The sequence below is a fragment of the Sciurus carolinensis genome, chromosome 9 (genome assembly GCF_902686445.1).
Source record: "Sciurus carolinensis chromosome 9, mSciCar1.2, whole genome shotgun sequence".
Classification (NCBI taxonomy): domain Eukaryota; kingdom Metazoa; phylum Chordata; class Mammalia; order Rodentia; family Sciuridae; genus Sciurus; species Sciurus carolinensis.
The window spans coordinates 128,049,854-128,062,478 of record NC_062221.1 but is presented as its reverse complement, the minus strand read 5'-3'; the positions used below and the strand labels follow the sequence as shown (position 1 = coordinate 128,062,478).

Sequence of the window (12,625 nt, the reverse complement as noted above, 5' to 3'; positions counted from 1 at the left end):
CCTAAGTCCTCACCATGAAAAATATGTTTGCTTTTTGAAAAATAGACTCAATATCTGCAAACTTGAGCAAGAAGTTATGGATACAGTTGGCAATGGAGTCAACAATTTGGGAAGTAACAGCAGAGAGGTAATGTTTAATCATAAAAAATATATCACATGTAGATGATGCAATATACTTGGTAACAAGCCATTTTATTTAGGGTTTGGAATGTGTGTGTTTTGAAGAGTCAGCCATTTCTTCTCATAAAAGTGAGACAATAAGTTAAAGGACATCCCAAACAGAACATTAAATAAGCTGAAGTATTTTAACAAGAATCAGGGCCTTTCTGTGTCATGAGATAGCAGATTAATGAGTTGTAACATTAAAGGTAATACCTATAGTTAGACAAAAGGAAGGTGTGCTTGTGACTATTCTGTGCTCCACCAGAGTATATAAGCCTCCCTCTGCACTTGCTGTCATTCACACTCAGGATCTCACCTTGAACAGCAAACCAGCTCACCATCCCTGACACCATGAGCTACTACGGCAGCTACTATGGAGGCGTGGGCTACGGCCTTGGAGGCTTCGGTGGCCTGGGCTATGGCTATGGCTGTGGATGTGGCAGCTTCCGCAGACTGGGCTATGGCTGTGGCTATGGAGGCTATGGATATGGCTCTGGCTTTGGAGGCTACGGATATGGATGGGGCCGCCCATCATACTATGGAGGATATGGATTCTCTCGCTTCTACTGAAATCTTAGGTGTCCTGGAAAACCAACTCCTAAAGTCAAAAGAAGATCACCAAAACTAGACTTCAATTAACTAAATCAAGCAAGATCACCCTGACTTTCTGGAACAAGCCAAGATTGAAGAGCCTTCAGCATCTAAACTTTTAATAGTAATTATAATCTTATAATTGCCAAGATCCTGTCTCCTGGTATTCCCATCTATACTTTAAAAAATGTAAAATTTTGAGATTCCCTTTGCAATAAATTATCCTAATTTAAAACAGCATTCACGGCTTTCATTTTTCATTTAACTTTTTACTATACTTGTTAGAACACTTGGTTTACTCTTAATTTAATACCATCTTGGATAGGAAAGAACCTTCAAAATGGGAAGTGAGATGGGCACTGTGACCCATGCCTGTAACCCAAGCAGCTCAAGAGACTGAAGCAGGAAGATCACAATTTCAAAGTCACTCAGCAACTTAGCAAGGCCCTAAGAAACTTAGCAAGACTCTGTCACAAAATAAAAACAGGACTGTGGATGTAGCTCAGTAGTTGAGTGCCCCTGGGTTCAATACCTGGTAAAAATTTAAAAAAAGGGAAAAAAGAAAGGAAATGATTTGCTAAAACTTAAAATATTGAAGTACTCATACATTGTTGTTGGGACTGCAAATGAGTATAACCACTCTGAGAGGAAGATTCCTCAAAAAACTCAGAATGGAACCACCGTAAGACCCAGTCAGCCCACACCTTGGTATATATCCGAAAGATCTAAAATCAGCTTTCTATAGTGGTACAGGTACATCGATGTTAATGGCAGAACAATTCACACAAATACCCAAGTTATGGAGGCAGCCCAGGTGCCCCTCAACACATGAATACAGGAGTTGTACTCAGCCATAGGAAGAATGAAATTTGGGCATTTCCTGGTAAGTCGATGGAACTGAAAAACATCCTTCTAAGTGACCCAATTCAGACTCAAGAAGTCAGAGGTAGAATGTTTACTCTCATATGTGGAAACTAGAGTAAAATAGAGGGAAAAGGGAGATTCCATGAAAATATAAAGGAGATCAGTGTAGCAAAGGAAGGCACCAGAAGGGGATGAGAGGCACAGGAAAAAAGAGGAAGGGTGTAATGAAATTGACCAACATATCCTATGTACAATACACCACTGTGAGCTTCACCTTTATGACATCTATAAAGCACTAATCTAAACAAACAAACAAACAAACAAACAAAAACTATAAATAAATAGAGAAGACCAGAAGAGTCGAGGAAGGTGAACAACAGGAAGGAAAGGAAAAGTACCGGGGACTGAAATGGAGCAAATTATATTCCATGCTTTTATTAGATGAGATTGACATTTAAATTTAGTACTTTAAAACTTGTGAACTTTCTTATCCAAAGTGCACCCACATGGTTTGTTACAAAAATATATGTTTATTTGACCCTTTAATGATGAGTAAAGTAACAACAAAATAAAATATATCCCTGAGAGTATATATTGAAAATGAGCTGTTTTTGCTGGATTCCCAGCATGCTTTCTTCGTAGTCCCCCTTGGTATGGTATGCTGGTGACAATCACTGCCACAACCTCTCTGCTGGCCGTTAATCCAGAAACCACCTACGGGTAATGGTGGATTGAGAAAAGACAAACAGGCACCTCTATAGAGAGAAAGCTGTGACCAGGTGAGACACTGTTCTCATGGAGGAACAGTGACCCAGAGCTAGCTCAGCACATTTATTACATAGGTTTTATCATCAAAAGGTTATCTGTGGGAAAGTTTCTGCAAAGCAGGCAGATGAAGGATGCAGGACTAGCGAGACATTAGGGTTATTTTGTTATGCTCTATCCCCTGGAGCTGGTGCCTGAGGTCAAAGTCCACACTAAGATAACTCCAGAGTTTCCTCAGGTCAGGCATCACCACAGCAAATGGGTACTCTTGACCTGCACCTTTGCACAGGAAGTTCCCAGTGCAAAAATATATGTTTTGTACAGCTGCAAGACAGTAAGAGATCATGATTCAAGTCACTGCTCTCTGCAAATAACTACATTGAAATATTTTTCAATTGGCCATAGAAATTTTAAAAATCACTGTCATCACTTTGGGGCAATCTGTATTGAGACCATGACTGACTTTCAACTTCATTCATTCTAACCCAGTTTCTTGTAATACTGACCTTTCTTTAACTGCCTATTAAAATTAAATAATAAAGTATCACTGCTTTGTAGAGAAAAATAACTATATTTTCAAACAAATGCCAAAGTGAATGTCTTTTTTTTTTTTTTCCTTTTTTGAGTTAAACAAACTCAATAATACCAGGGCAATAATACAAGGATAAAATGTAGAACTAGAAGAAATAATATAAAGTTTACTCAGTGCTTACTCTAATACCATCTTGGATAGGAAAGAACCTTCAAAAGGAAAATTATTTGCTAAGGATCAAAAACTGTCCTGCGCTGTAAATCCCAAGTTGGAATCCTGTTTTAATAAATAGCAGGCATACCCCTGCTCTGTCACACCATCCCCTTCCTGGGCACAACCCTCCTCCTGTGCTGTCAGTGAAGTATCTTCAAAATTCTGGTCATGTGTTTCTCTGAGGAATTTAATCATCAGGGCCAATTGACTGACTCTATTTATTTTGATTTCTGAATATACTGTTGTAGAACCATGAATTTATCAATTTCTAATTTAGCCTATGTCAAATCAATTTGTAAATAGTGAAAATCCAAACTTTAAAAAAATTAAGAAAATTAGAATTGTTTACTGAACATAGGGATGGATTGGCATAGCAGACAGTATTAGCAACTCTTTCACCCAATTAAGTGAAGTTCTGTAGTTTCATAATGAAGAGATCTGAGGTGTATCTTAGTGTCACCACTACAACTACTACATAGTTGGAGTAAATCAGAATTTCATACCAAACTCTTCTACTCCCTAAGTAATTAATGGCTCACAGTCTGAAGTGACATTTTGCATTTCTAAAGAAGAACACTCAATATAATTATTTGAAGAAAGTATTGAACACTCTCAGCATAATGCAATTTTGCTATATTAGTATACCTCTGATTGCTCGGTGATGTTGCTTGGAGCTGGAATGAAGAGAGTAGCTCTCTAGAGCTTCCTTTCCTTTCGAGGAAAAGCTGTCGCCTACTCAAAAAAGAATGCAGCACAGCATCCTCAGCCCCACAGCTGAGGAAGGATCTGGCAGAGTACAAAAGGCAGAGAGACAGCATTCAATCTGCTAGACTACTTTGTGATTGTATAGCTTCCGGTTGACTTAATGAGAGTTAAATATTCAAATTAACAATCATCTTTTAATTTAGAGTGTACCCCAAATGGTACCAGTTTTTAATAGACTTCACAAAGGAATTAAAAATAAGATGTAAGATAGTCAAAAGTTCCTTCATTAAAACAAAAAAGCATGAAACATATACATGTTAACATATTGGATTTCATGACACTAAGAAACTTTTCATATATGGATATTTTTTAAATTATTTTTTTATTTTTATGGACTACATTTTGGTTCATTGTACACAAATGGGGTACACCTTTAGACATTTTAAAGTGAACAAACCAACCCCCTGTGGAGAGTAACTATTTTCAAAACAAACATCTTGATATCTCTCTATAAAGAGCTCCTATAAATCAATGCTAAAATATTATTAACCCACTTAAAAATGGGAAAAATAATTGAGCAGACAATTCCAAAAAGAGGATATCTAAATGGACACTAAGTATTTGAAATGATGCCCAGTATCATTGCCCATCAGCTAAATATCAAAATAAAACATTACTCAGCTATTATTATCACATGCTCACTAGGGTAGTCAGAGTTAAAACAGTACGTTGCTATAGATGGGTCTAGAATGGTATTATGATGCTGGAGAGACTGTAAACCATACGATCAGTTTTGGAAAACTACTGACAAGACCTACTGATGTTAGGTGTTAAAAAGATGGTTACCTCTGGAGAATTATATTGATTAAAAGAATCAGTGAAATATTTTGGGATGTGGCATGCTTGCTGAGGTAGTGGAGGCAGATATACTTGTGCACCCAATGTCCACAGCACATGTTTTTTAAACCCACCCCCAGGGGATGCCTAAAACTTACTTAAGATAGCAGCAAACTCTATTTCTCTGGTGCATATGTACTCATGACAAAATTTAATTTACATACTGGATACAATATTAACAACTAACAATTACATAGAACATTTACAACAGTATATTATAATAAAATTTATGTGGATGTAATCTCCCTCTAAATATTTTGCTGTGATTAGCTTCTTATTATGGGGATGTGAGGAGGTGACACTGTGTCTACAGGACGGGATGAGGCAAGGTGAGTGATGCTGGCGTTGTGACATAGCACTGGCCACTTAAGGACTGCTTGGACACAAACACTGATACCAGAACAGTTGCTCTGATCACTAAGAGGGCTAAGTGGCACGTGCAACTAGATGAAGGGATCATTCACATTCCAGGTGGGAAGGAGGGGGATGGACTGAGACTTCATCATTTTTTCAGAATGGTGCACCATTTGCAACTTAAGAATTATTTCTGGAACTTTCCATTTAATATTTTAGGACCATGGTCGACTATAGGCAACTGAAAGAGTAGAAAATAAAACTGCAGAAAAAGGGAGACTACTATGTTTGAGTTAGCTTTTTCACTGCTATGATTAAAAGTTCCAAAAAGGATGATTTCAGAGGAGGAAAAATTTACGTGAGGACGTACTGTTGCAGAGGTATAAGTCTATAGAGGGCTGGCTCCATTTCTTGGGACTCTACGTGAGGCAGAACATCATGTGGAAGAGTCTGGCAAGGGGAAGCAGCTCATATAATTTCTCCAGTCATTTCTCCTCTAAACCTTCTGGCATTGCCTCACACATGAGCTTTAGGGGACACATCACATCCAAACAACATATCGCATTACAAAAAAAATCATCAAATGTTACACTTAAATTTATATAATTTATGTAATAATACACTCCATTATCATGTGTACATTATGCTTCCAATAAAAGAACTAATGTAAATGAAATGAAGGTTATATATTCTTCTGAAGTCAAAAGTCTCTTGAGCTCATCTCTTTTTAAAATTCTTATAGATTGGATGCATTCAGTGAATCACCCAATCCTGTATGGGGCATACTGCTTCTATTTTAAAACTTTAGAATTCATTCATCTATGCAATGCTTATTTATGGTGTTATTACAATATAGCAGTTATTGCAGAGAGGTCAACACATCTAGTTCTGAAAATGTACCCTTGAAAATTACTTGTAGGACAAAGTCTATCTATCCTGCTTATTGAGGTCATAGAAAATTAACAGAAATTAAAAGGTTTTAGGTTAAAGTTACAGTCACAACTGCAGGAACTTAACCATGTTAGAGGTCAGTTTTGACTATAGGTGACTAACTTCCTTGTGCTGGCTATGGAATTTTTCCTTCAGCTCTCTTTTCCCACCCTTATCTTTTAATATTATTTTGGAGACCCTGACGGTATCTTAATACGCTTTGGAGATCCTGGAGATATTTCTAATTAGTGATATCTGTTGAATCTCAAGGAGTCCTTGGATTTGAATTCTCATTTATATCTAGTATCTTAATAATCATTTAATGGCTAAATAGTTGAGTATGCTATTGCCTGAGAAAAAAATAATGAAAAAGGACAGAATAGGGAAAGGGAATACAAGAGCAAGACCTTATGGTAAAAGCAAAGATACAAGATGAAGTAGGAGAAAAGAGATAATTATATGTTTTATAAATATTGATGTTTTGACAGGTTCCAATCTTGTTAAGTGAAATAAGTCAGACACAGAGAATCAAGAGTTAAATGTTTCCTCTCATATGTGGAAGCCAAACCACAATGAGGAATAAAAACAGGGTGCAGATTCCATGAAAACAAAAGAGAGATCAGTAAAGTATAGGAAGGGGATTGATGGGGAGGAAGGAGGGACAGGATAAGAGAGGAATGGTGGAATGAATCCTAACTTTCCTATGTACATATATGAATAAACCACAGTGAATTTCACCTTTATGTGTACCCTTAGTGTACTAATTTTAAAAAGCATATATAAAAGAAGATCAGTAGTTGAGGAAGGAGAACCAGGGTTGGAGGAGGATGAGGGTAGGAAAGGGAAGTACTGGGGACTGAATTGTAGCAAATTATATTCCGTGTATGTAAGATTATGTCAAAATGAACCCTAATATTATGGATATCTATAATGAACTACTGAAAAAGGCAAAAGAACAAAAATACCATCACTAAGAAATATGAACTATTTGATCTAGTAGCAAGTACTTTGGGTTTAAAATGTACACACTAATACACAAAATTACACCAAATATTTGGACTTGTAGAATTTGCTTTGTACCTATGAGCCATATATACTACTTTAACCCATTAACTACAATCATTCACTCTGTTTCTACAGTATTCAGAGCAATGCCAGTAATATGGTAACCTAGGTGAAGCTCAAGGAGATCAACATGAGTATGATAGGTTCTCACTGAGGAATTCTTGGGGATCATTTTTTGAGACTCTTTAAATCCTCTTTATCTAGTCACCTCAGAGAAATTCAAGAAACTGAAATCACCTGAACCTAAAATGAAGAGGGTCACTCTTTGTTTTGTCTGATCAGATTGTTTTTCCAGGACAGAAAAATTATTTTTTATAGAAACCATCATCCAAGAGGATGGAGATTGTGGGAAACACCGTTCTTTCTATATAATATCTTCATTTTTTTTTTCTATAAGCATCTGACGCTGAAGATTGATTAAAATGAGTACTGATGACTGGACTAAGAATTGAAATAGACTGTGTATAAAACAATTTATTGTTAAGGACTTTTATCTGCTCATCTCTGCATTATACACAGTCTCTGCAGAGCAGAAGATCTATACCTGCATCAAAATCTCCAAGAATTTATATCATGTGTATTATGCATTCTGAATTCACTATATATTTCTAAAATTAAATGTAAAAAGTACTAAAAGTAGGAAAACTATGTTTACAAGTATGACTTTTTAATCATACGTGGTCTTTATTCTTCAGTATTGTTACGTGTATGTGCACTCAATATGAGTATATTTGTCAGCTATAACTATGCAACATTCAATCTCTACATCATATTGTCTTACACCAAAACAAACAAGCAAGCAGATAAACAATTAAAAATGTTGTGTTTCAAAAAACTTACATATTTCACAATTTCATCTATCTTAACCTGATAAATAAGGGGAGGACACATGGTGATATTTTAAAAGGTATTTTTAACATACCTATTAGAGTAACTAAAATTCGGAGGATTGACAACAAGGATCTGGGATATGACAGGTAAGGGGGTTAAGCCTTTAAAGTTGCTTCTGAATTAAATTTTTGATGACTCTGTTTTGACCAAAGTTTCTGAGAAATTTTTTCTCATGGTTTCAAAGTCAATAGAACTATACAATACAAAGAGTGAATCCTAATGCAAATAATGGATTTTAGTTCACAATTAAGTATTAATAATTGTAAGTAACATTAATTTTAATATTACCTTAACAATTATAAAAATGAGGAATATTTTATTGTTCAAAATAGGAAATAAAAATGATGATGACAGGTGTTTCAAAATTTAAAAAAGAGATCCCTTTATTTCTAGAATTATTGCTGGTTGACATTTGAATCAGTGCTTCATGACTTTTAGATGTTTGTTTCCTTATCTCTGAAGACTGAAAATTCCCTTTTTAGACTAAAGAATAAGATGCTTTAAAAGCATATGATAAATTGTACAGCATTGAATTTGGCATATTTCTATAATTTAGTTTGTAAATTAAGCATATCAATTCAAGGAAAAACAAGTATGAACAAATATTTACTTGAAAAACACAACTATTAAATGTGATTGACATAATATGCCTGTCTATGAAGAATTCTATTTGGGGTCTGGTATGCCAGACTTTGAAGACACACCAAATATTGAATCAGGCAAAGTCAGTCTTCTCATTAAATGATGCAATAAGCTTTAAGGGCCACCCTAAATCAGTAGCTAAGCACGTTCAAACAATTTAATGAATGCAAAGCTCGCTCCTTGTGTCAGAAGACAGTGGGTTAATGAGTATAGTTAAGCAGTTGCAGTTTTTAAAGATGACACAAAAGTAGGTTATGCATGTGACTTATCACATGCTCTTGGACCCTGGTATATAAGCTTTCCCCTACACCTGTTGACATTCACACTCAGGCTCTCACCTTGAACAGCAAACCAAACTCACCATACCTGAAACTATGTGCCACTACGGCAGCTACTACGGAGGCCTGCGCTATGGCCTTGGAGGCTTTGGTGGCCTGGGCTATGGCTATGGCTGTGGATGTGGCAGCTTCCACAGACTGGGTTATGGCTGTGGCTATGGAGGCTATGGATATGGCTCTGGTTTTGGAGGCTACGGATATGGATGGGGCAGCCCATCATACTATGGAGGATATGGATTCTCTCGCTTCTACTGAAATCCTGCCCAGAGGAAACTTACATCTAAGGCCATAAGAGGATTAAGCAAATTTGACAGATGTTTAATCAAACAATGTTTCTCTGGACCAAACCAATAGCAAAAATATTTAAGGAGTCTATGATTTTAAGAGTATTTTTCATCTTGTGATTATATGCATCCTGATGTCCTCTATCTATACTTGAATAAACATAGACTATTTCAATTATCTTAATTTGAATGGCATTTATCAGTGCATTTATTTGTTGGTTTGTTTAAAAGATAGCTCTATCTTTTGTTGTTCATTTTCCTTCTTGAGTGCTTTCAAAATGTAATAATAATTTTAAAAAAATTAAAAATTCTACTCCTAGGTTTCCACAATTACCACAGTTCAGTTCATGAAGATTTGTATACTTTCCACATTAACTGTCTCTTTTTATTTAACAATTCAAGTTCTGATGACCCTTAAATGTACTAATTTCAACTTTAGTTGGATCAGAATAAAATAAGTAGTAAACAATACTAATGCTAAATCAAATAGTATTAAAATATTAAAATGAATTAGAAAGATTCAGATTTGCTTTTTGTGTGCATGCACATGTGTGTGTGTGTGTGTGTGTGTGTGTGTGTGTGTTTTGGGGGTATTATGGTTTAGACTTGAAATGTCCCCAGTGTATCGTATATCAAAGGCTTGGATCCTCATGCGGTACTGTACAGAAGGGGGAATTTGGGGGAAGTTAATTAGGTCAAGAGGGCTCTGACCTCATAGATGGATCGGTTCATTGATGGGTTAATACTTCAGATGAACTATTGGAAAGTGGTATAAACTACATGCAGGTGGCACATGACTGCAAGAAATAGGTCACTCAAGGCATACACTTAGGGATATATCTTGTCCATGGTCCCCTCCTCTTTTTCTGTTTCTGTTTCCCATTTGCCAGGAGCTGAGAATCTTTCCTCCACCATGTATTTAAACCATGATGTTTACCTCAACTTAGGTTCAGAGACAAATATAACCAACTGATCATGGACTGAAAACTCTGAAACCATGTGCCACAACAAACTTTTCCACCTTTGAGTTGTTTATGTCGTTTACTTTGGTCACAGCAACAGAAATTGGCCAAAGCATGGAAGTTGAAACTAGGTGCTCCTGCATATGAGGCAAGCACTCTCTCATGGAGTTACATACCCAGCCCATTTCACACTTGCTTATTAAGCATAGAAATATCTTTATACAGCCAGCCTGTAAGAATTATCTTTGAATCCATCTAGTCAAAGGATATTACTTTACATTGGCAAGCGTGAAGCAATAATGCTCAGAGGTTCCTGTGGAGGACTTCACTACTTAGTTTAATAGAATATAACAATAGTTATTCTGTTTCCTTTTTGAACTTCTGTAGCAATAAATAAAAATAATCAAGGCAAATACCTGGAGAAAATGTTTAACACTCCTACAATAATGTAGCATTATTATATTACTAGATCTTGAATTTATTGCTTTTATGGATTCTTGCAGGATTAAAGAGAAGTATTCCAGAATACCTTTACTTCCAGAGAACATACTTGCTAATTTGTGGGAGGACACATCACAATATGATCATCAGACCCAAAGCTGATATATTGTTGGCAGAGTTAAATAGGTAGAAGGTGATATCCTAAAACTTGTTTGATTTATTTGGGAGTTTTATGGCTTTGTCTTGAAGTAATGATGATAAAATATTCAAATTACCAACTATCTATTTAGTGTCTTTTAGAATAATAAATTAAAAGGCAACAAGTTTTAAAGAAACCTGACAAAAAATCAAGTAATAATATTAGATAGATTTTTTTTTTTTATTGGTATCGGGGATTGAACTCAGGGGCACTTGGCCACTGAGTCACATTCCCAGCATTATTTTGTATTTTACTTAGAGACAGGTCTCACTTAGTTGCTTAGTGCCTCACTTTTGCTGAGGCTGGCTCATGGTCCTCCTGCCTTCGGCCTCCTGAGCTGCTGGGATTATGGGCTTACACCACTGTACCCGGCTAGATATTTCTTAATTAGAACCAAAAAGCCCTAAACATAAAATTAACAGATTAATGAAGTCGATTTCACTATATTATTATATCCCCATATGGATACTACTTAATGTGAAATAAAACTAATTACATAAGGGTGAAATTATTGCCAATTCATAAATCTGACATCTATACCAAAAGATGAAAAGTACTCCTGCTAATCAATATTAAAATATTTTAAGCCAAATTACAAAGGGACAGAGTATTTGGATAGGTGCATCTCAAAAGAGGATATCCAAAGTAACCAGAAGTATACATAACAATCACTAATATTATTATGAATCTGGTAAATCAAATTAAAATAATATTGGGATATCACTCTACAGACTCAAAGAATAGTAAAATCAGTGAACCTAAAAAATGATCTCTATATGTAGGGATGTAAAGCAGCAACTAATTTTATGTTTAAAATTTAATTTGAGGGCATATTTACATTGGGATTAGCCAGGTTTTGTATCAGTGTTGGTTGCTGAATCAGTTGAAGAACTTCTTGTCTCTAATATTATTTCCTACACTCCAACTTTTTACATTGTATTTAAACTTTTGAAGTTTCTAAAGACATTCCCTGTGTTAACAATCTCTTGCTGAACTTTACAGGGTCTTTGGAGATGGAATGTAATCAATATCTAAGACCTAATAAATATTTAATATCTTTTGAAAACTAGTTAGATATTCCTTGTTTATGAAAAATAATGAACAAAAGGAAGGCAAATGGAAAATTGATTGTGAAATGAACTCACAAATGCAAGGTTTAAAGAATTGAACGAAAAGAGACGGGAGCCAAGGAGAATTCACTTCAATATTTGAACAACAATATACCATGTTATCACATTAAAGTGGCAAACAAGGAAAATAAAAGTGGAAACTATGAGTTATGGTGATCAATCTTGCAAAAAAAAAAATAGAAAAGAGATTACTGTATCTCCACTTTTTTTTCCTGAAGTTCTCTCCTGGCACACAGACCAGATTAGTTGATGCCTCTGGAATTTCCAATCTTCCCTTTGCTCTGAAAGGAACCTCACCATGATTTGATAAATAGTATAGCATTGAATGCGATCAAATCCTTTCATTGAATCATAAATGAAACATAACAGTTCAATGAAAGTCAGAGGTGAAGAGATGCTTAATTTAAAAAAATTCTACTACCAACACAATAGGTCTGGAGAGATTATTGTTTAGGGGGTAGTGTGTTCTGACTTTAGTGACACACAAATTTCTTCTTCAGTCTACTAGTTCCAAAGTCAACACACAGGGCTAAAAACAAAAACCAGCACCAGTGTTACTAGATTGGAAAGCACTGTGTACAGGACTCCTGGTAAAATGTATTTTCATACTTTATTACATACTTTTTTGTAGATTTACTTTTTATGTGAATTTTTGAACAT

At 35.5% G+C, this 12,625-nt stretch overlaps 1 protein-coding gene across 1 annotated transcript; it reads left to right on the top strand.

Annotated features, from left to right (window-relative positions):
- Positions 1 to 513: 513 nt before the first annotated feature.
- LOC124992437 (keratin-associated protein 19-3) lies at positions 514 to 732 on the top strand. The gene has a single exon (XM_047563180.1). The coding sequence runs from the start codon at positions 514 to 516 to the stop codon at positions 730 to 732; it is 219 nt and encodes a 72-aa protein (XP_047419136.1).
- Positions 733 to 12,625: the final 11,893 nt, after the last annotated feature.